Genomic DNA, 20,617 nt, shown 5'->3' with positions numbered 1-20,617 from the left:
AATTTAACAGTCCATTTCCTTGGAATATCCTATTTACTCTAGCAAGAAAGTTCAATTGCTCATTTTAAAGGTCACAGTTTTGCTCTCCTTTGTTAGCAAAACCCCATTTTTCAGACAATGAAAGTCTGACCTGGACACGAATGTTGCTAATGGTGATGATCTACCAATTAATTTATTACCCATGCCAGGTCCAAATTTAACAGTCCATTTCCTTGGACCTTACCTATTGCTTCCTTGTTGATAGAGGAAAAAGAGTTTCCAGCATATTTCACATTCTTACGACTTCCCTCACTTTTGATCTGCCTAGCATTCTCTCCACTCTCTATTTCAATATTGTCAATCAGTCCAGAATTTTTATCTGAATATTTTGTCTCACAATTATTACCGTATGCCAACGCACCCCGTGCTTTTTTTCCTTTACCAAAAATATCCCCAAAAAAAAAAAAAAAAAAAAAAAAGCGGCTTTTAGACTCGAAATTCTGTATTTTAAACATTTTTTTTTTTTCCTCAAGATTCATACAGTGGTGTTGAATAAAAAACCAAATGATGGACTTTTTTTGTTGTACATAAATTTATGATTATATCTCTTTCTAAGTTATATTTTTAGTAAACTCAGTCTGGCGTGTTTTTATTTCCCATTCTTAGGGAATTCCGAGTGCCTTTGGCTAAGAAGAGTTTTTCATAGTTTTATATATCACAGGATTTTATCAAAAATTTGGAGCCAAGAGCCGAAAGAGTGCTGTGTGTTTCCGGTCGTTTAGAAGGTTTATGGATCACGGAAGTTAAGCAACGGTGTGTGTGGATGGTATCCAGGTGGGTGACCATCTGGGCAGTCTGCTGGCTTTTCCCGGTCACACTCATACTGGGTGAGGTTAGTGTGAGGTGGGTACACTCATACTGGGTGAGGATAGAGTGAGGCCGGGTAGCTTAACACTGAATGAAGGCTAAAACCACCGTCACTAAAAACCTTAATGGTTATACTGTGACTTCAAACCCTTCAGAAGAAGAAAAAAGAAAAGGCAAGAACTAATATTTTAAAAATTGCCGCCGGGACAGCTATCTCACGTCGTCCGAGCTCATCTCAGCCCTGTTCATAAACACAGCCTGACCCCCAAGAGAGTCTCCTGTTCAGAGAAACTTTGAGCTTAAGTCCAAGTAGGTACAGCAGCAAGAAAAGGCAAGAACTAATTTCAAACTCTCCACATGAGACAAGGAGAATTTTTGTTAAATAAAGGTTACTTGTTTTTTTATTGCAAATAAAATAAATAGGTAATTATCACACAGATAAAAAATATAAGAAACGAAACGAAGTAATCGAAAAAAAACTGACAAATGAAAAAGAAAAACAATTCAACAGATGACGAAACTTTGACCCCATTTCCACTGCCATTTTTGACTTGACAACTTTTTTCAAGAAGTTCACAGATGACGAAACTTTGACCCCATTTCCACTGCCATTTTTGACTTGACAACTTTTTTCAAGAAGTTCGAGAGAGAGAGAGAGAGAGAGAGAGAGAACATTAACAACGAAGGTTTTTATGGTCCCAAAATCAAAGAGAGAAGGACGGGATATGAGAAAGGAGGGGGCGTGAAAAAATGATAATATGCCCAAAGGGGGCGCCATGCAAAAAAAGTTTGAGAACCACTGATCTAGCGCTTACAAGGCAGGCGCGCTGTATCAAGCTAACTGGCTGTCTAGGCTTTAAAACAGCGAAGCTCGACAAAGTTTTACAACCGTTTGATTTTTGGAATTCTGAAACCAGACACAATGGAAAAAACAAGTTGTTAGAAAGTTAGAATGGACAATCCAAGTGAGATTAAACCCTAAAGCTATGTCCACACATAATCAACGACCGTCGATTGATGTCGACTGAAACCGTACACTGCCTCGACAGCATAGATTGATAGATGCACCTCGTCGATCGACCGCCGTCGACTATTATTGGCTCAATACAAGCAATAGAGGAGATGCAATTGGGAATATTTTAATAATAACAGGTTGATTCCTACGTAAAAAGTTGTGAAAAATTTAATCTGAGGTCGAAACTCGGAAAAAGTAACTTTGAAAGGTCCAAAATTCAACTTTTAATTGCCGTTCTAATGAAAAAGGTCGAAGAGTTGTGACGTCAGATTCCACGTCAAAATATATATGTTTATGTACATGACTAATGTGAGACTTGTACGTCACGTGCAAGATGGCGGCATTATGACGTCCCTATATTCTGTCACGAGTTAGGTCCTTTTCACTCTGCACTCCAAGTTCAGAAAAATAGTTATGATACTCCAATAGGACTGAATAGTCCATCGAATAGTCCCTTCATCTTAATAGTAGCCTGATAGTAATGTGGTCAAATTCTCAAATAGTATTGAATTTAGGACAAAATAAACTCAGTAGGTACCTCGTCTGCGAAAATGTTGATTTGAGGACGATATTCCTTGTCTGGGATTGAAACCAAGCTTTCCTGTTTACCAGGCGAACGAATTGAACGCTATATCACTGAGGCAGGCAAAACTTATTTTGTCAATTTTTCCTGAACGGGGAGTGCAAAGTGATCTATGGAATAGGCCCCCCAAAAATGTTGGACCTTTTAATATGAAATATCTGTTCTAAAGATAAATAATTTTTGTCTCTTCTTTGACCCTTCTTGCGCACAAACAAACGAAGCGGGAGTCATGAATTATGACGTCATCGCCTACGTGAGCGTATGCCGTGACGTCAAAGTTTACGATTTACCTGTATTTTTTAAATCGATCTATCTTGGTATCTAGAAGTCGTAGAAGAAAAAGAAAAATTCCGTTGGTCCTCATTTTTCGTTGGTCCTGTTCTATGACTTTGAAACATCACCCAAGTAAGCGCAACTGATCTATTCTTAGATTAAAGCGAGGGATTCTAACCTCAATACAAGTCCTAGTATACCTTAACACAGGTGATGATTTACCTTAATATAAGTCTGACATGTAGACAGAGGTAGACCCACTAGTGAGACTCCATTCACAGCTATTATCTGATCTCCTATGTTCAGTTGACCGCAGCGTGCTGCAGCTCCAGCAGGGGCGAGATTAGCAATGACGACAGTAGGGAGCATCGAACCCCAGCCTGACTCTACTATCACCACGCCCAGGATTTCACCCTTTGCCTTAGGAACTACCACCTGGAAGGGAGAGAAAGAAACAAATAATACAATTTCGGAAGTAACTGGATTCAGATGCAGCATTTCTGTTTGGATTATGTTTATGTTGTTTACAAATGTCGGGACTTTGACCATTAGGCCATTTTCTTAAAACTTCACGTATTGACACCTCACAATTTCTTCTCAGCTTTTTTCCAAGCGATTAGGCTGTCACTCTGTATAATACCAGCCACACACGCTCAGATCGTCTGAACGTGTGGCGGAAAAAGCATCAGACCGTCTGAGTCTGTTGAGCGTGAGTGGTTGGCATAAAATGATAATGCTGTTTATTTTATTATTGTTATTTTTTTATTTATTTATTTTTTTTTTTAGGTTCTTCCTCTGTAACATTTCATACTAATTTTTGCAAAATGCAAACCGTAAAGACCAAAATCTGCATCAGCCCTTGCCGAAAATCTACGACCCGACATCCCGACAACCATGCAGTCCTGGCACCAGTTACCATCCACTCTGACACACAAATTTCAACGCAAAACATGAATAAACAAAAAACAAACGTAATCAAAAATAATATTCAAAGTTCGAAAAATCATACGGTCTTAAAACTATACATACAGTAAAATAAAATATGATATATGTTTACGGAAGTAACTGGATTCAGATGCAGCATTTCTGTTTGGATTATGTTTATGTTGTTTACAAATGTCGGGACTTTGACCATTAGGCCATTATCTTAAAACTTCATGTATTGACACCTCACAATTTCTTCTCAACTTTTTTTCCAAGCGATTAGGCTGTCACTCTGTATAATACTAGCCACACACGCTCAGACCGTGTGAACGTGTGGCGGAAAAAGCATCAGACGGTCTGGTCTGTTGAGCGTGAGTGGTTGGCATAAAATGATAATGCTGTTTTTTTTTTTTTATATAATTATTTAGGTTCTTCCTCTGTAACATTTCATACTAATTTTTGCAAAATACAAAATGCAAACCGTAAAGCTTAGCCCTTGCCGAAAATCTACGACCCGACAACCATGCAGTCCTGGCACCAGTTACCATCCACTCTGACACACAAATTTCAACGCAAAACATGAATAAACATAAAACAAAAAACAAACGTAATCAAAAATAATATTCAAAGTTCATCGTAGAAGAAAAAGAAAAATTCCGTTGGTCCTCATTTTTCGTTGGTCCTGTTCTATGACTTTGAAACATCACCCAAGTAAGCGCAACCGATCTATTCTTAGATTAAAGCGAGGGATTCTAACCTCAATACAAGTCCTAGTATACCTTAACACAAGTGATGATTTACCTTAATATAAGTCTGACATGTAGACAGAGGTAGACCCACTAGTGATACTCCATTCACAGCTATTATCTGATCTCCTATGTTAAGTTGACCGCAGCGTGCTGCAGCTCCGGCAGGGGCGAGATTAGCAATGACTACAGTAGGCAGCATCGAACCCCAGCCTGATTCTACTATCACCACGCCTAGGATTTCACCCTTTGCCTTAGGAACTACCACCTGGAAGGGAGAGAAAACAAATAATAAATGTATATGTTTATGTACATGACTAATGTGAGACTTGTACGTCACGTGCAAGATGGCGGCATTATGACGTCCCTATATTCTGTCACGAGTTCACGAGTTAGGTCCTTTTCACTCTGCACTCCAAGTTCAGAAAAATAGTTATGATACTCCAATAGGACTGAAGAGTTCATCGAATAGTCCCTTTATCTTACTAGTAGCCTGATAGTAATGTGGTCAAATTCTCAAATAGTATTGAATTTAAGACAAGATAAACTCAGTAGTTACCTCGTCTGCGAAAATGTTGATTTGAGGATGATATTCCTCGTCTGGGGTTGAAACCAAGCTTTCCTGTTTATCAGGCGAACGAATTGAACGTTATACCACTGAGGCAGGCAAAACTTATTTTGTCAATTTTTGCTGAACGGGGAGTGCAAAGTGATCTATGGAATAGGCCCCCAAAAATGTTGGACCTTTTAATATGAAATTTCTGTTCTAAAGATAAATGATTTTTGTCTCTTCTTTGACCCTTCTAAAAATCATTACTGCACTTAGAACGACCAAAGTTGAAGCAGAGAAAATGATAATATTCTTGATAACTTACGGTGTCAAATTTAGATTTGGGTTTCAAATCAAATTATTCCACTTTATGTAAGTATTGTATAGGGTATCAAAGTTGTGTTGAGAAAGTAACGAAATAAGCAAAATATGTTCTGAACAAGCAGGCTGGCGAGCGATAGGCGTGCTGTGATAGCATTTCATTTGAGTGACCCAGTATACCAATTGTTATAAAGTGTTTTTAGCGTATCCCCAATTCAAGCTAGCCAGAGAAAAAAAACCTACAAAGCATAAATTCTGGGACACCCTTTACACAATATCCCATCTATAAAATCTGATATACATAAATCTATGTACGTAGGAAATGATAATATTGTCATACAAAAGATTACAACCTTGTTTGTGAGTACAAAATTTACGACGCGAGAAGATTTAAAAATATAATAAATCATTTGATCAAAACTCGTAGTCGCAAAATTTGAAATCCTGTAATAAAAATCACGTGTAGTTATAATGGCAGGGATCACTATCTGAGATTGAACTTGGTTTAATGTTAAACGATTTAAAGAAAATTGATTGGCTAATAAGTTTCAAATCAACAAATAGCTTAATCCAAGATTAACTTAAATCTCAAACACAAAAAGCTCACACTGAGGCTTAGGTGTAGGGGCAAACAGCCTTAAAGCTTGGGTTGAGCTTATACGAATCTACGAAGTAAAATCAATTTTAACCCCAGATTGTGGCCCCGACCAAAATTAGAGTAAAGAACAAAGCTTTGTCCAGCAGTAGACAAATTTTAGTGGAAATAATAGACTCAGTGGAAAATAACCACTAGGCGAGGTTAACACCTGAGGCGTTCTCTGCCACCTAACCTTCCGAGCTCTTTTCGCAACGTGACGTATTGAGCTGAATTTAGGAACCGTTTGAGTTTTAGATCCAAAAGAGAAAATGAGCTAAGGAGTAATTCAGTGATCGAGAGAAAAGAATGTAGAGTAGTAGTTACTCTTGGTAACAAACAGTATCTTTCTTCAGGCTATATCTAACCTTTTCTACATAAGGACATCATTTTTTCTTCTTTTTCGTACTCTTTTTTTCCCCCCCTACGCGTGTCTTTCCTGTACTTATAAAGGTTTCTTACTAATAAGAAAGGTAGGTAACAAAAATATTTCATGATCCATTTCGACATTTTAATCCTTTCGTGTACGGCAGACAGTGGGTCTTCCCACCTTTAATGTGATTCAGTAATCCTCATCCTTCTTAAAGTCCACGCACATTTATCTGTCACGGATATGTTCCGTCTCCGTTTCGTCACCTTACGTATAACTTGTTCCATATGACAGTCCATCTCCGTTTCGTCACCTTACGTATAACTTGTTCCATATTACCGTCCGTCTCCGTGCTGGATAAGAGTACGGTCGTGCATTTGATCCAATATAAAGTAATATGGAACAAGCTAGACGTAAGGAGACGGAACGTATGCGTGAAGGATAATTGTGCATGGACCTTTACCCACGATTTCAAAGGAAGATCTACTTCCCGCTGTACACGAAAGGGTTAAACAGGGCGATGAGAAACAAAAACCGAGTGAGTATTGTGAAGTACACCGTAGAGTTACTTCCCCACAGGGCGCGTTAGACTAGAATCGTATTGAGGATAGGTGACCCTGGTTAAATAAACACGGGGGTTTCCTGGCCTGTCAGTAACCTGAACATGGACGTAGGCATTGTCTTCATGAGAATCTGAAACGGGAAATAAATGGTAGGAAGAAATAATTAAAAGTTGAGTCAGCGCCAGCGGCGATAGCACTTTGAATGTGTTAGTTCCGAATAGATCAATCAAGTTAAGTTAAGCAACGGAGCTTGTGGTTAGTATCCGTACAGGTTATACTACGAGTATCTGCTATCTGGGCAATCACGAGCAGGCTGGATGAGGTTAACATGAGTAGGTGGGTAGCTTGTCGCCGAGTGGGGGTTAAAATCCCCATCACTTAACACCTTAGCAGTTATACAGTCACTCCCATGGCGTAGTGGTCACTGCGCTCGCCTTGCACGCGGGAGACCCGGGTTCGATTCCCGACGGGGTCAAGAAATTCGTATTATTCAAATGATTGATTCTGTGACTGGCTGTTGCGGGGCCCACTCAGCCTCGTGAGGAAAATGAGTAGCTATGACATATAAATGCGCATAGCGACCGGTGCCAGCATGGTAGGTAAACATTGGATTTTAGGATTATTGAGATATTGGGAAAATCCTACAATGCTGCAGTGAGCACCAAAGTTGTGGCATAATAACACAAAGAAACTGCATTTACATAATAAGCTAAAGCCCTAAGGCTATGAAATTTGGTGGGCCAATAGTATGGCGGAGTGCTTAAAATATATCAGCTGTTGGAAAAAAATGACTACAAAAAAGCCCTCATTTTTCGACCAAAACTTGGTATCAAATCCGGGTCTTCAAAGTCCAAGGCCGCTCACAGTGTTTTGCTTTGCTTCACCTTCACCAGAGTAATACCGCTCTGATTTTCGGCCAGTCAATTTTTCAAACCGCCCCGGTATCGAACCAAGGACTTCACACTTACCTCTCCCACTGAGGTTGCTAGTAGATTGACTATTTTCTCATGAGGTACCGCCACCACACTTTGATTATTGATCTCTATTATTCTATGGCCCACTCGTACACCCCCTCTTTCCGCTATGCCACCTCTTAGTAAACTACATATCTGTAATCAAATAATAGTTAGAATTAGTATAAATTCATTAGGCCCAACATAGGTTTGCTTTTTCAGGGGGGCACGGCTGGTCCAGTGGTAACGTGCTTGCTTGCCATGCAGAAGGTCCCGGGTTCGAATCCTATCATCGACAAAAATTTGTACTCATTTTTCGATTGCAAATATTTCAACGGGTTACTTTCTGGTGTTCTCGTGTTGACCCAGCACCTAAATGGGAAGTATTGTGTCTCTTCTCGCCCATCTGATGAGAGGCATACTACGGGATGGGCATGCTACGAACAGACCACAAGCGTCCAATGTAGCAGTTGTTTCATCGCTACGAAAAAAAAACGGGGGGGAAACACTCATCTTTAAAAAAAAAAAAAAAAAAAAAAAAAATTAAGCCTACCTACGTTTTCCAAATGTACAACAGTGCCTTATTCGTCACGGACATGGTCGCACATCCAATCAAAAAAGGTTTCGAAGCCCACGTTCTCCCTGATTGTGCACCAAGGCAGGTACAGGTACAGAAACTCGTTAATATTTATTAACCACATTATAAATGTCAACCTACCACTCAATTTGTACACTAAATCCTAATTGATATTTGGTATCAGTCGCTTAATTTAACTTTCTACAACGTGGAGCACAAGGAACAACCGTAAGTTTTACAACCGTTTGATTTTTTTTTGGAATTCTGATAACCAGTCACAATGGAAAAAAACAAGTTGTTAGGAAGATTAGAATGGACAATTCAATCGTGAGATTAAACCCTGCTTAAAGCATGTCCACACATAATCAACGACCGTCGATTATGCGACTGAAACCGTACACGCCTCGACAGCATAGATTGATAGTACACCTCGTCAATTCGACCCCCGTCGATCTATATTGCTCAATACAAGCAATAGAGGAGATGCAATTTGGGATATATTAATAACGGGTGACTCTGGCAATTCTCGTGAAAAAATTTAATCTGAGGTCGAAACTCGGAAAAAAGTAGACTTTGAAAGGTCCCAAAATTCAACTTTTAATTGCCGTTCTAGATGAAAAAGGTCGAAAGAGTTGTGACGTCAGATTCCACGTCAAAATACGCAGAAACGCTTTGCGCACAAACAACGAAGCGGGTGAGCATAATATGACGTCCATCGCCTCGTGAGCGTATGCCGTGACGTCCAAAGTTTAACGATTTACCACCTGTATTTTTTAAATCGATTATCTTGGTATCTAGAAGATCGTAGAAGAAAAAGAAATTCCGTTGGTCCTCATTTTTCGTTGGTCCTGTTCTATGACTTTGAAAACATCACCCAAGTAAGGCAACTGATCTATTCTTAGATTACAGCGAGGGATTCTAATCAATACATAGTCCTAGTATACCTTAACACAGGTGGTGATGATTTACCTTAATATAAGTCTGACATGTAGACAGAGGTAGACCCACTAGTGAGACTCCATTCACAGCTATTATCTGATCTCCTATGTTCAGTTGACCGCAGCGTGCTGCAGCTCCAGCAGGGGCGAGATTAGCAATGACGACAGTAGGGAGCATCGAACCCCAGCCTGACTCTACTATCACCACGCCCAGGATTTCACCCTTTGCCTTAGGAACTACCACCTGGAAGGGAGAGAAAGAAACAAATAATACAATTTTTTTTTTATTTGGATGTTTAAACGCATTAATTTTATGCAATTACATAAACATTTACATAGGTAGGTAGTAAAAATAATAAGAGAAAAAAAAAAGAAGAAAAAATGTTGTAAGATAGATAACAGAATTTTACAATGAAGTTACAATTAAGTAAGTTAGGCTATGCTAGGCCTACCTGGTCCCCTGTGAATTTAAACAAGACGGTCATGGTTCAAGATAATGGACTGACATTCAGGAATCAGGACTTAACATTCTTCTTCTTCGTCGCCTTTTCCCGTGTTCAGACGGGGTCGACGTTTTTCGTCAGGCCTCAATCAGCCCTGGGGTGATCGCTTTTGGGCTGACATTTGGTTTTGGCTGCAAAATTTACGCGCGGATGTCTTTCGCGCTCAACCTTTGCTATTTCTAGAGCAAGGGAAATTTCAGACTGGTATACTCCTTGTTTAAAGTCCCTCAACCAGACTAAGCTGGTCTACTCCCTGTTTAAAGTCCCCCGGCCAGACTACGTAGATATGAGTTTGAAAAGTGCAATCTAAAGAGAATTATCCCTAAAGGGGTTTTAGCTAAAAAGCACTAACTTCCATTTAAAGAGAATTATCGTTTAAAGTCCCTCAACCAGACTAAGCTGGTCTACTCCCTGTTTAAAGTCCCCCGGCCAGACTACGTAGATATGAGTTTGAAAAGTGCAATCTAAAGAGAATTATCCCTAAAGGGGTTTTAGCTAAAAAGCACTAACTTCCATTTAAAGAGAATTCTTTCGAGTATCAACTTCGGACAAATCAATTGTCGGCCCATCCAGTGGCTTAGTTTTCTACCACCACCCTCTTTCCCCTTGTATCAATCCCTAAAGGGGTTTTAGCTGAAAAGCACTAACCTCTTTCTGTAGCTCTTTCTTCGCGAACATCTGTAGCTCATCGCCAAATATCTCCTGTGAGTTGAGAACCTCCTGGTAGTCCATCTCCTTCACGAAGCTATGATCTTCTATACCGTTGGCTTTGAGAAACTCCATGTAGGCTACTTGGAATGCTTGACCTATTGATTGAGCAATGAACTGAGCCTGTCAATCAATAAATAAATAAATAAAATAGCCTTTATTGATGTTTTATGTATAAATATAAATAAGAATTTAGCAAGGGAAAAAATATTCAAACATCATTCAGTATATTAATAGCAAACAATACCTACAAAACAGTTCATCAAACTCTAACTACCTACACTTTCATAAATAGGAAACAATGATTCTATAGTTCATCCCTATAGAACATTGGTAAATGATTAGGGAGTTGTCAATCAATACGAGAACCAAATTCATTAGAACCAAAACACTTTGCAATTTGGACTTTAGAAGGTTCCTAGTTTGCTTGTGTTCTCTGATTGTTCTGAGGACAAACCTTATCCGCGTCCTATCGCTTACAAGGAAGGCGCGCTATTCTTCAAGCTCACTAGTATCTATGATAAAAAGGAAAAGAAGAAGAAGAAGAAGAAGAAGAAGAAGAAGAAGAAGAAGAAGAAGAAGAAGAAGACGACCAACAAGAAGAAGAAGAAGAAGAAGAAGAAGAAGAGGAAGAAGAAGAAGAAGAAGAAGAAGAGGAAGAAGAAGAAGAAGAAGAGAAGAAGAAGAAGAAGAAAGAAAGAAGAAGACGCCAAGAAGCAAGAAGAAACCAAGAAGAAGAAGAAGAACAAGAAGAAGAGAAGCAGAACGAAGAAGAAGAAGAAGAAAGAAGAAGAAGAAGAAGAAGAAGAAGAACGAAGAAGAAGAAGAAGAAGAAGAAGCAAGAAGGACAAACGTTTAGACATGACGAATAACACGTAAACGCAGAGAATAGGCAGGTCACGAAGGAGAGACGACGCAAAGAGAGGACCAGAACAGAACTACACACTTTTAAGAAGAAGAAGAAGAAGAAGAAGAAGAAGAAGAAGAAGAAGAAGAAGAAGAAGAAGAAGAAGAAGAAGAAGAAGAAGAAGAAGAAGAAGAAGAATAAGAAGAAGAAGAAGAAGAAGAAGAAGAAGAAGAAGAAGAAGAAGAAAACAGGTTTTCTTTAACGTCAGCAAAGTTACCAATTATGTCCATTAACGCATATTAACGGGTCAAGATAGGTGGAGTAAGTATTTGGCCATCCCATCTCTGTAGCCGAGTGGTCAAGAGCACTGACTCTTAACCCGGGGGTGCTGGGTTCGAATGCCGAACAGGACGGAAATTTTCTGATCAAACTTTTCTATTCTTGAATAGGCATGGATGTAAAAGAATGTGCCTCGAAGTAATGTAAATGTGGATCAGAGGAAGTGGTAACATAGGGTCAACATGGATGCAGTATTTGGTTCAGTTTGGTGTTTGGTCTTACCTCGTCGCTCTCAAACACATGGCATATCATCTTGGGTGTCCGCGAGATCTTGGGAGGTTCATCCGCTTCTTGTGATACAAATCGTCTCCTGGCCATCAACACTACAAGATCTCCTATATCAGCTATGTATGAGATCGTTCTTAGAGCATGGTCCATCATGATTTCCTGAGAATGAGAAGAGAGTAATAAGAAAATGAGAATAGCGGTAGCTCCATGTCGTCATAAATCGAAAAAAAAAAATATAAATTTTAATGGTACCAACATATTTTTCATATCTATTCAACTCGGAATTTAGAAGAGGGAAGTCGTGTTTTGTTCAGACCAGCTTTTTTATTGTGTGGCGCTCACAACAACACTCAACACAAATATAATCTTACATAGAAAACGCAGGTTCTCGTTTCTCCACAATTTCCATCTCTGAAGTTTAAATAACACTTCCAAACTCTTGGCCAGCACCTGAGAGCTATGTCTAACTGATGAGTTCTAATAAGAACGAAACGCGTCTTAGGCTGCTCACAGGTGTTACCGTCAGACAGACCCAAGTCGGCCATACCATGGTGTGTGGCGGTAAAAGCTTCAGACCTAGATGTGTCAGACAATCTGAGCGTGAGTGGCGAGTATAAGGGTCCTTATAGGTTTGGAAACATACCTTTAGGTCTGTGTTGAGGACCATGATCTTCTCTGTTGATATGAATAGGTCTACTTCTGTGCTAGGCTGAGTTTCTCCCTCGGGGGCCTACAAACGAGAATAATAGAAAATAGAACGATTAGATTATTAGAACAATTATTAGCAAATTCTGACTAGATATTAAAAAAAAAGCTGAATTCCGAACAGATTTACGGATTTTAAAAACGTGTGAGATGGGTGGTTCACATTTACGAATGACCCACGAATCCCACAATACAAACACGAAAAGAGAAGTTTTGCTTTTAAAAAGTAGTTCACTTACCAAAGCCTTTTTTAAGAGCCAAAAGCAGCAGGAAAAGAAAAAGCAAAGAGATCGTATTAGTTAAAACAAAACATTACAAAGCTCTACGAGGAAGCGGAAAATATGCAACAACAAATTATTATGTCATTGTAAGAAAATATGCAATTTGTTAATAGGTAATTAGAAAATATGCAGTGGAGGTGAACCATCAACTATTTTACGAATGACCCACGAATCCCACAATACAAACACGAAAAGAGAAGTTTTGCTTTTAAAAAGTAGTTCACTTACCAAAGCCTCAATCTGAGCGTGAGTGGCGAGTATAAGGGTCCTTATAGGTTTGGAAACATACCTTTAGGTCTGTGTTGAGGACCATGATCTTCTCTGTTGATATGAATAGGTCTACTTCTGTGCTAGGCTGAGTTTCTCCCTCGGGGGCCTACAAACGAGAATAATAGAAAATAGAACGATTAGATTATTAGAACAATTATTAGCAAATTCTGACTAGATATTAAAAAAAAAGCTGAATTCCGAACAGATTTACGGATTTTAAAAACGTGTGAGATGGGTGGTTCACATTTACGAATGACCCACGAATCCCACAATACAAACACGAAAAGAGAAGTTTTGCTTTTAAAAAGTAGTTCACTTACCAAAGCCTTTTTTAAGAGCCAAAAGCAGCAGGAAAAGAAAAAGCAAAGAGATCGTATTAGTTAAAACAAAACATTACAAAGCTCTACGAGGAAGCGGAAAATATGCAACAACAAATTATTATGTCATTGTAAGAAAATATGCAATTTGTTAATAGGTAATTAGAAAATATGCAGTGGAGGTGAACCATCAACCATTAACATAACTCAAGGCCGAACTTTCTTTTTACTCTTGTAGGCCAACAATGACTGCTACTCCATTGAAGTAGCTACTTGTTGTCCTCACGAGGCTCAGTGCCACTTTTTGTATTCAAGGACAGAGCCGAAAAAACAAACTGTGCCGGAACCCTACCATTGAACCCTGCCCCTCCGGTTTTAAAACCCTGTGTTATATCCACTCACCCACCAAGGTTCTCTCCTAAGAGCCCGTTCCCAACTGTCGTCAGTTTCATCCGATTTTTTTCCGAATGTCTTGTAGGTAGGCAATGTAATTTAAATGAAAGTGTTCCCACTACACACGACACGATTTTTTTCCTAACGACAAGTGGGAAAGGGCTCTTAGAAGAAAAGCAATCCTTGGGGATGATTCCCACATTTGGTTGATAAAATACTCGTGTAAATTCGTTGATCCTAATGTTTCCTAAGGTAGGTAGTTTCAAGTGAGAAAGGTTTACTTAGCAATACTTACACAGAACACACAATATCCAAAGCGAAAGCATGGAAAAGAAATCAGTTTGCATTGCATTATTGTTACTTGGTAAAATAACACTTAATTTAGGTAAAACAAAAGTATTTACAGAAGTTATTAAAAAAAAATAATAAAAAAATAAAAACATTATAGTAACCCTTCAAGGAATACCTAAACCTGATATTTTAACCCAATTTTGCCTTTTTGTATGCAAAATTTCTACAATCCTTTATTGTCTCATAAAAATAGGTTGATACTTGAGTGTTATTCAAATAAAGGGTTGCTGCATTTCGTAATCCTTTTGCGACAGTTCTCACCTTCTTTGTTTCTTCCTTTCTTCTTTCCACTCCCGTCTTTGTCCTGAAAAAATACAAACAACAATACAAAATTTTAGAAAAATTGCGAAAATTAATGCAAGTTAAGATACAACAATCAGAAACAGCGGGAGACAAGGTATTAGCAAAAGGGAAAATCTATTGAACATTTCTCGCGAGGAAATCTGATCCCACGGCAGTACATCAGGCCAAGATCAATGATCCTTTACAGCAGCATTTCATTTTGAAATATAAAAAAAAAGGAAAAAAAAAAAAAAAAAAAAAAAAAAAATAGCAACACTTTAATTTCCTTATTTCCTCCAAGCGTACTAGAAAACTAGAGACTCGTGGAAAACCTGCTGCAACAGTTAGAGAACAGTTAAGGCAAATGGTGCAACAAAAGAAAACACAAGATAATAAGTGCCAGAATAGAAAGAAGATTGCAATATTGAAGCAATGAGAAAAAATACAGCAGGATAGAAAAAAGCAATTGAAACAATCATCCTCACCGGAGCGTGTTGCCAAAAAACTTACTTTCTGAAAAGGAAACGACACGTTGGTGGTGTGTTGAACAACTTCGTATTGTAGAAAACGAAACTGCACTTGGGATTACACAAAACGGTGAAAAAATTGGAAATAGACTAAATAGCAATGAGGCAACTCTTTTTGGAAATGTAATCACACAAAATACCATCGAAAAGACGAACTCACAAAAGATCGACGCAGATCTGATTCTAATCAATGGCAACTTATCAATATGGAATTATAGATTCGGAAAAACAGATACAGATTACGTAGGAACGCCAATACTGGGCGAAGGAGGGGGGGTTTTAGCCATAGCTATAATAGCTATATGGTATTGAGGAGAGCAAGAGAGTGGAAAAATCGTGAGAGGCGTGACAGAAACACAGAATATCTATACCGATAATAATTTATATCTGAAACAACACGACGACAAGTGTTCCAACAAATGTGCATTGCTGATGCCCGGTCTTCTCACTTCTGCATAGATACCTACCGACTTGTCACAATATTTTGTCTCCAATCAATATGCGTGTATCAATAGTCTAATCAATATAGCAATATTGTAATTTATGAAACTAGAACCTTGGTGGTGTAGTGGTTAGCGTGGTGGACTTCGAATTTGACGGTTGGTGGTTCGAGTTCCAGTCGAGCCATGAAATTTTTTGAGGTGTATACATTGGGAAATGCTGATAGTGATAAGCATTCATCATACTCAAGGCCAGGCACTCAGACCGTCTGACGGACGGTCGGAACGTGTCTGACTGGAAAAGTTTCAGACCTGGATCTGTCAGACCGTTCTTCTATTCTACTAGCTGAATTCCCTCGCTTTGCTCCGGAATCCCGCTTGTTCATCCCGAGGCATGGCCGAACTTGTAGAAAACAATAAAAAATACGGTCGCGCTGCGCGCTCCCTATTAGCTGCAGTTATCAAACTAATAATCAATGGGACTTTTGGGGCTCTGTAGAGGGCCTTTTGTATGGCGTCAAGTAGCAGGGGTTTCTTGGAGGAGCTCCTCCACCCAACCACTTTTAGCTAAATTTCCTGCAAGGATGAGCCATTTTTTTCTGAATAAGTTCTACAGAAGAGCTTCTTTGGTTGTGTGGGTCCGCAATATGAATAAAATTGTTGTATTTGTTACGAAATAAGTGGGGGTGAAATATTTCTCTCTTTTTTTTTCGTCAAATAAGTAGGAGGATGTCTGTCTGAACAATTTGACGCAATAATATCGAGTGACATATGTTTTATACGGCTATTAGGAAACTAATAGCTGCTTAACGGGAACTAATGAGTGATGATCAAATAGATATGAGTACACAATGGTTGGATCTACATTACCAACACCTCACAGTCCAATGTCAGTCACGTCAGTGACGGATGCCTGTATGTCCAAGAGGAGGAGGAGGTAAGAGAGAAATGGATGTGTCTAATATTAAGAGATTGAATGAATTGGGCATTGTTTTTAATCAGCAAACAGCTCTCTTCTTACTCTTGCAGAATGGAATAATATGCGTGGTGCCCTCTGCCACTTAGATAAGCTGTTATGTATTTATGGAGCATTCTTGCACTTTGAACTTCACATTTTGTTTTGAAATGTCCAATCTCCTCTACTGAATGACATTAAGGAGAAAAATAAGAGCACCATTTTTCTGTTCCACAATTAGAGAGTTTATTGCACCGACACATCTTTTTGTTGTTTGTTTACCTGTTAGATTACTACCACTCATTTCAGCTTGTACAAACTTTTCAAGACAACTTTCTTCTGGTACAAATCAGATTTGTACCAGAAGAAAGTTGTCTTGAAAAGTTTGTACAAGCTGAAATGAGTGGTAGTAATCTAACAGGTAAACAAACAACAAAAAAATGTGTCGGTGCAATAAACTCTCTAATTGTGAACAGAAAAATGGTGCTCTTATTTCTCTCCTTAATGTCATTCAGTAGAGGAGATTGGACATTTCAAAACAAAATGTGAATTTGTGGAACAGAAAAATGGTGCTCTTATTTTTCTCCTTAATGTCATTCAGTAGAGGAGATTGGACATTTCAAAACAAAATGTGAAGTTCAAAGTGCAAGCAAAAACCAAACTGTGCTGAAATAGTGATAAAAATTGAAGTCATTCTTAATAACCATTATCATATTACTGAATGAAGTATATTGAAGCATCATAGAAAAGGTATGTGCCTAAATTAAGACGCCTCACAAGTTGTGAGTCACAAAATCTCTGATTTATGTGTGTAATTGGATGATTGGAAACATGTGTATTTACAGTCCCTAGAGTACCTGAAACTTTTTTTCTTCTTTTCTTTAGATATTATGTAAAGAGTTCTTTCTATATTCACAACATTACTCTATGAGAGCACATAAAAATAGGTGTGTCTAGTCTACATACATACGTACAATTTCACTCTATAACATGTAAAGATTTCCATTTACAAATCAATGACAACATATAACATACTCGATATTGTGAGCAGCACGTTTTTATGTTAAATAAACATATACAGGATAAAAATAGGTGTGTCTAGTCTACATACGTACAATTTCACTCTATAACATGTAAAGATTTCCATTTACAAATCAATGACAACATATAAAGATTTCTATTTACAATTCAACTCAATGGATATGTACAGTTTTTACAAAGAGGATATGTATTTACAAAAGTCACGATGGCAGGGTGTTGAGAAAACATTGACGCATTCTAAGCGAGCTTTGTGTGTTTGTGTCTGACCAAAGCCTTTTTGTACAGATAGACTCATAAGAAGGAAGCTTCATTCTTGTACACCTACCTTTTGGGATACGGAGAGACCTTTTACCCTTTTATTAGGGAGATTTCGCATCGAATCCTGATCCCCATAACGCGCAACCCATGTTGGCGCCATCTTGTTTACATCATGTTTTTAGATTTAGCACGGGATCGAAAACCGAACGAAAACCGAAACCGAAAACCGAAGCGAACCTAGCGGACGCTCAAGTAATCATACCTTTAATTTAAGAAAAGGCAAGAACTAATTTCAAACTCTCCACATGAGACAAGGAGAATTTTTGTTAAATAAAGGTTACTTGTTTTTTTATTGCAAAGAAAATAAATAGGTAATTATCACACAGATAAAAAATATAAGAAACGAAACGAAGTAATCGAAAAAAAAACTGACAAATGAAAAATTAAAACAATTCAACAGATGACGAAACTTGGATCCCATTTCCACTGCCATTTTTGACTTGACAACTTTTTTCAAGAAGTTTGAGAGAGAGAGAGAACATTAACAACGAAGGTTTTTATCGTCCCAAAATCAAAGAGAGAAGGACGGGATATGAGAAAGAAGAAAGCCAGCGGTCCCGAGAAGCCAAGAACAAAACTTATATGTTGAGGACAAAGTTCGCCCCGAGCGGAAATCGACCCCACAATCTAGCGTTTACAAGGCAGGCGCGCTGTATCAAGCTAACTGGCTGTCTAGGCTTTAAAACAGCGAAGCTCGACAGTGGAATAGGGTCCCTACATTCACTTCACATAAGACAAGTTAAAGTGAAGCTGCAGCTTATAACCTGAGTACATTGTACAGTCTGTTTTACATAATGAAATGCTATATTCCTGACTAGAGCTTAGAGGCGGAAGTAACCTACGACACAGGCCACAAGCGTCTAATGTAGCAGTTGTTCCATTGCTACGAAATAAAAACGGCGGTGGAACACTCATCTTTTTTTTTATTTTATTATTATTATTATTATTATTTTTTTTAAGCGCTACTACGTTTCCAATGTACAACAGAGCCTTATTCGTTCACGACATGCGTCACATTCCAATCAAAAAAGTTTCGAAGCCACGTTCTCCTGATTGTGCAACCAAGGCAGGTACAGTACAGAAACTTCGGTTAATATTGTTTTGAAAACAATTATAAATGTCAACTTACCACTCCATTTTGTACACTAAATCCTAATTGATATTTGGTATCAGGTCGCTTAATTTTAACTTCTACAACTGGAGCACAAGGAACAACCGTAAGTTTTACAACCGTTTGATTTTTGGAATTCTGAAACCAGACACAATGGAAAAAACAAGTTGTTAGAAAGTTAGAATGGACAATCCAAGGGAGATTAAACCCTAAAGCTGTTTGTGTCTACACATAATCAACGGTCGTCGATTGATGTCGACTGAAACCGTCCACACTGCCTCGACAGCATAGATTGATAGATGCACGTCGATCGACCGCTGTCGACTATCATTGGCTCAATACAAGCAATAGAGGAGTTGCAATTGGGAATATTTTAATAATAAAAGGTCGATTCCTACGTAAAAAGTTGTGAAAAATCTAAATCTGAGGTCGAAACTCGGAAAAAGTAACTTTGAAAGGTCGGAAATTCAACTTTTAATTGCCCTTCTAATGAAAAAGGTCGAAGAGTTGTGACGTCAGATTTCACGTCAAAATACGCAGAAACGCTTGCACACAAACAAACGAAGCGGGAGTCATGAATTATGACGTCATCGCCTACGTGAGCGTATGCCGTGACGTCAAAGTTTACGATTTACCGGTATTTTTTTAAATCGATTTATCTCGGTATCTAGAAGTCGTAGAAGAAAAAGAAAAATTCCGTTGGTCCTCATTTTTCGTTGGTCCTGTTCTATGACTTTGAAACATCACCCAAGTAAGCGCAACTGATCTATTCTTAGATTAAAGCGAGGGATTCTAACCTCAATACAAGTCCTAGTATACCTTAACACAGGTGATGATTTACCTTAATATAAGTCTGACATGTAGACAGAGGTAGACCCACTAGTGAGACTCCATTCACAGCTATTATCTGATCTCCTATGTTCAGTTGACCGCAGCGTGCTGCAGCTCCAGCAGGGGCGAGATTAGCAATGACGACAGTAGGGAGCATCGAACCCCAGCCTGACTCTACTATCACCACGCCCAGGATTTCACCCTTTGCCTTAGGAACTACCACCTGGAAGGGAGAGAAAGAAACAAATAATACAATTTTTTTTTTATTTGGATGTTTAAACGCATTAATTTTATGCAATTACATAAACATTTACATAGGTAGGTAGTAAAAATAATAAGAGAAAAAAAAAAGAAGAAAAAATGTTGTAAGATAGATAACAGAATTTTACAATGAAGTTACAATTAAGTAAGTTAGGCTATGCTAGGCCTACCTGGTCCCCTGTGAATTTAAACAAGACGGTCATGGTTCAAGATAATGGACTGACATTCAGGAATCAGGACTTAACATTCTTCTTCTTCGTCGCCTTTTCCCGTGTTCAGACGGGGTCGACGTTTTTCGTCAGGCCTCAATCAGCCCTGGGGTGATCGCTTTTGGGCTGACATTTGGTTTTGGCTGCAAAATTTACGCGCGGATGTCTTTCGCGCTCAACCTTTGCTATTTCTAGAGCAAGGGAAATTTCAGACTGGTATACTCCTTGTTTAAAGTCCCTCAACCAGACTAAGCTGGTCTACTCCCTGTTTAAAGTCCCCCGGCCAGACTACGTAGATATGAGTTTGAAAAGTGCAATCTAAAGAGAATTATCCCTAAAGGGGTTTTAGCTAAAAAGCACTAACTTCCATTTAAAGAGAATTATCCTGATACAATTGTATCACAAGC

General features: G+C 38.6%; 2 protein-coding genes across 2 annotated transcripts; both read right to left on the bottom strand.

The window, feature by feature from the left end:
* Nucleotides 1-1,702: 1,702 nt before the first annotated feature.
* LOC113473933 (amyloid-beta A4 precursor protein-binding family A member 2-like) lies at nucleotides 1,703-3,153 on the bottom strand. The gene is made up of 2 exons (XM_026833461.1): nucleotides 2,940-3,153; nucleotides 1,703-1,753 (listed from the first exon to the last, which is right to left on the bottom strand). Exons 1-2 carry the CDS (start codon nucleotides 3,084-3,086, stop codon nucleotides 1,703-1,705), a joined length of 198 nt encoding a protein of 65 aa, XP_026689262.1. The 5' UTR covers nucleotides 3,087-3,153.
* Nucleotides 3,154-4,406: 1,253 nt separating this feature from the next.
* On the bottom strand, nucleotides 4,407-12,691 carry LOC113473939 (protein lin-10-like). Its single transcript, XM_026833477.1, has 4 exons — nucleotides 12,562-12,691; nucleotides 11,913-12,077; nucleotides 10,445-10,627; nucleotides 4,407-4,655 (listed from the first exon to the last, which is right to left on the bottom strand). The coding sequence occupies exons 1-4, from the start codon at nucleotides 12,583-12,585 to the stop codon at nucleotides 4,422-4,424; spliced, it is 606 nt and encodes a 201-aa protein (XP_026689278.1). The 5' UTR covers nucleotides 12,586-12,691; the 3' UTR covers nucleotides 4,407-4,421.
* Nucleotides 12,692-20,617: the final 7,926 nt, after the last annotated feature.

The sequence above is a fragment of the Diaphorina citri genome, unplaced genomic scaffold (genome assembly GCF_000475195.1).
Source record: "Diaphorina citri unplaced genomic scaffold, Diaci psyllid genome assembly version 1.1 scaffold95, whole genome shotgun sequence".
Taxonomy (NCBI): Eukaryota; Metazoa; Arthropoda; class Insecta; order Hemiptera; family Psyllidae; genus Diaphorina; species Diaphorina citri.
This window is presented reverse-complemented; position numbering and strand designations above follow the sequence as displayed.

What these genes read in the sequence shown, in the direction of transcription:
- LOC113473933 (XM_026833461.1), bottom strand. Translation starts at nt 3,086, where the DNA reads ATGCTCCCTACTGTCGTCATTGCTAATCTCGCCCCTGCTGGAGCTGCA. An exon ending in CATGTCAGACTTATATTAAG is followed by an intron (nt 1,754 to 2,939) that starts GTAAATCATCAC and finishes GTCTGGTTTCAG; the next exon opens with AATTCCAAAAATCAAACGGT.
- LOC113473939 (XM_026833477.1), bottom strand. Translation starts at nt 12,585, where the DNA reads ATGGTCCTCAACACAGACCTAAAG. An exon ending in TCCTCAACACAGACCTAAAG is followed by an intron (nt 12,078 to 12,561) that starts GTATGTTTCCAA and finishes TCTCATTCTCAG; the next exon opens with GAAATCATGATGGACCATGC. An exon ending in ATGTGTTTGAGAGCGACGAG is followed by an intron (nt 10,628 to 11,912) that starts GTAAGACCAAAC and finishes ATTGATTGACAG; the next exon opens with GCTCAGTTCATTGCTCAATC.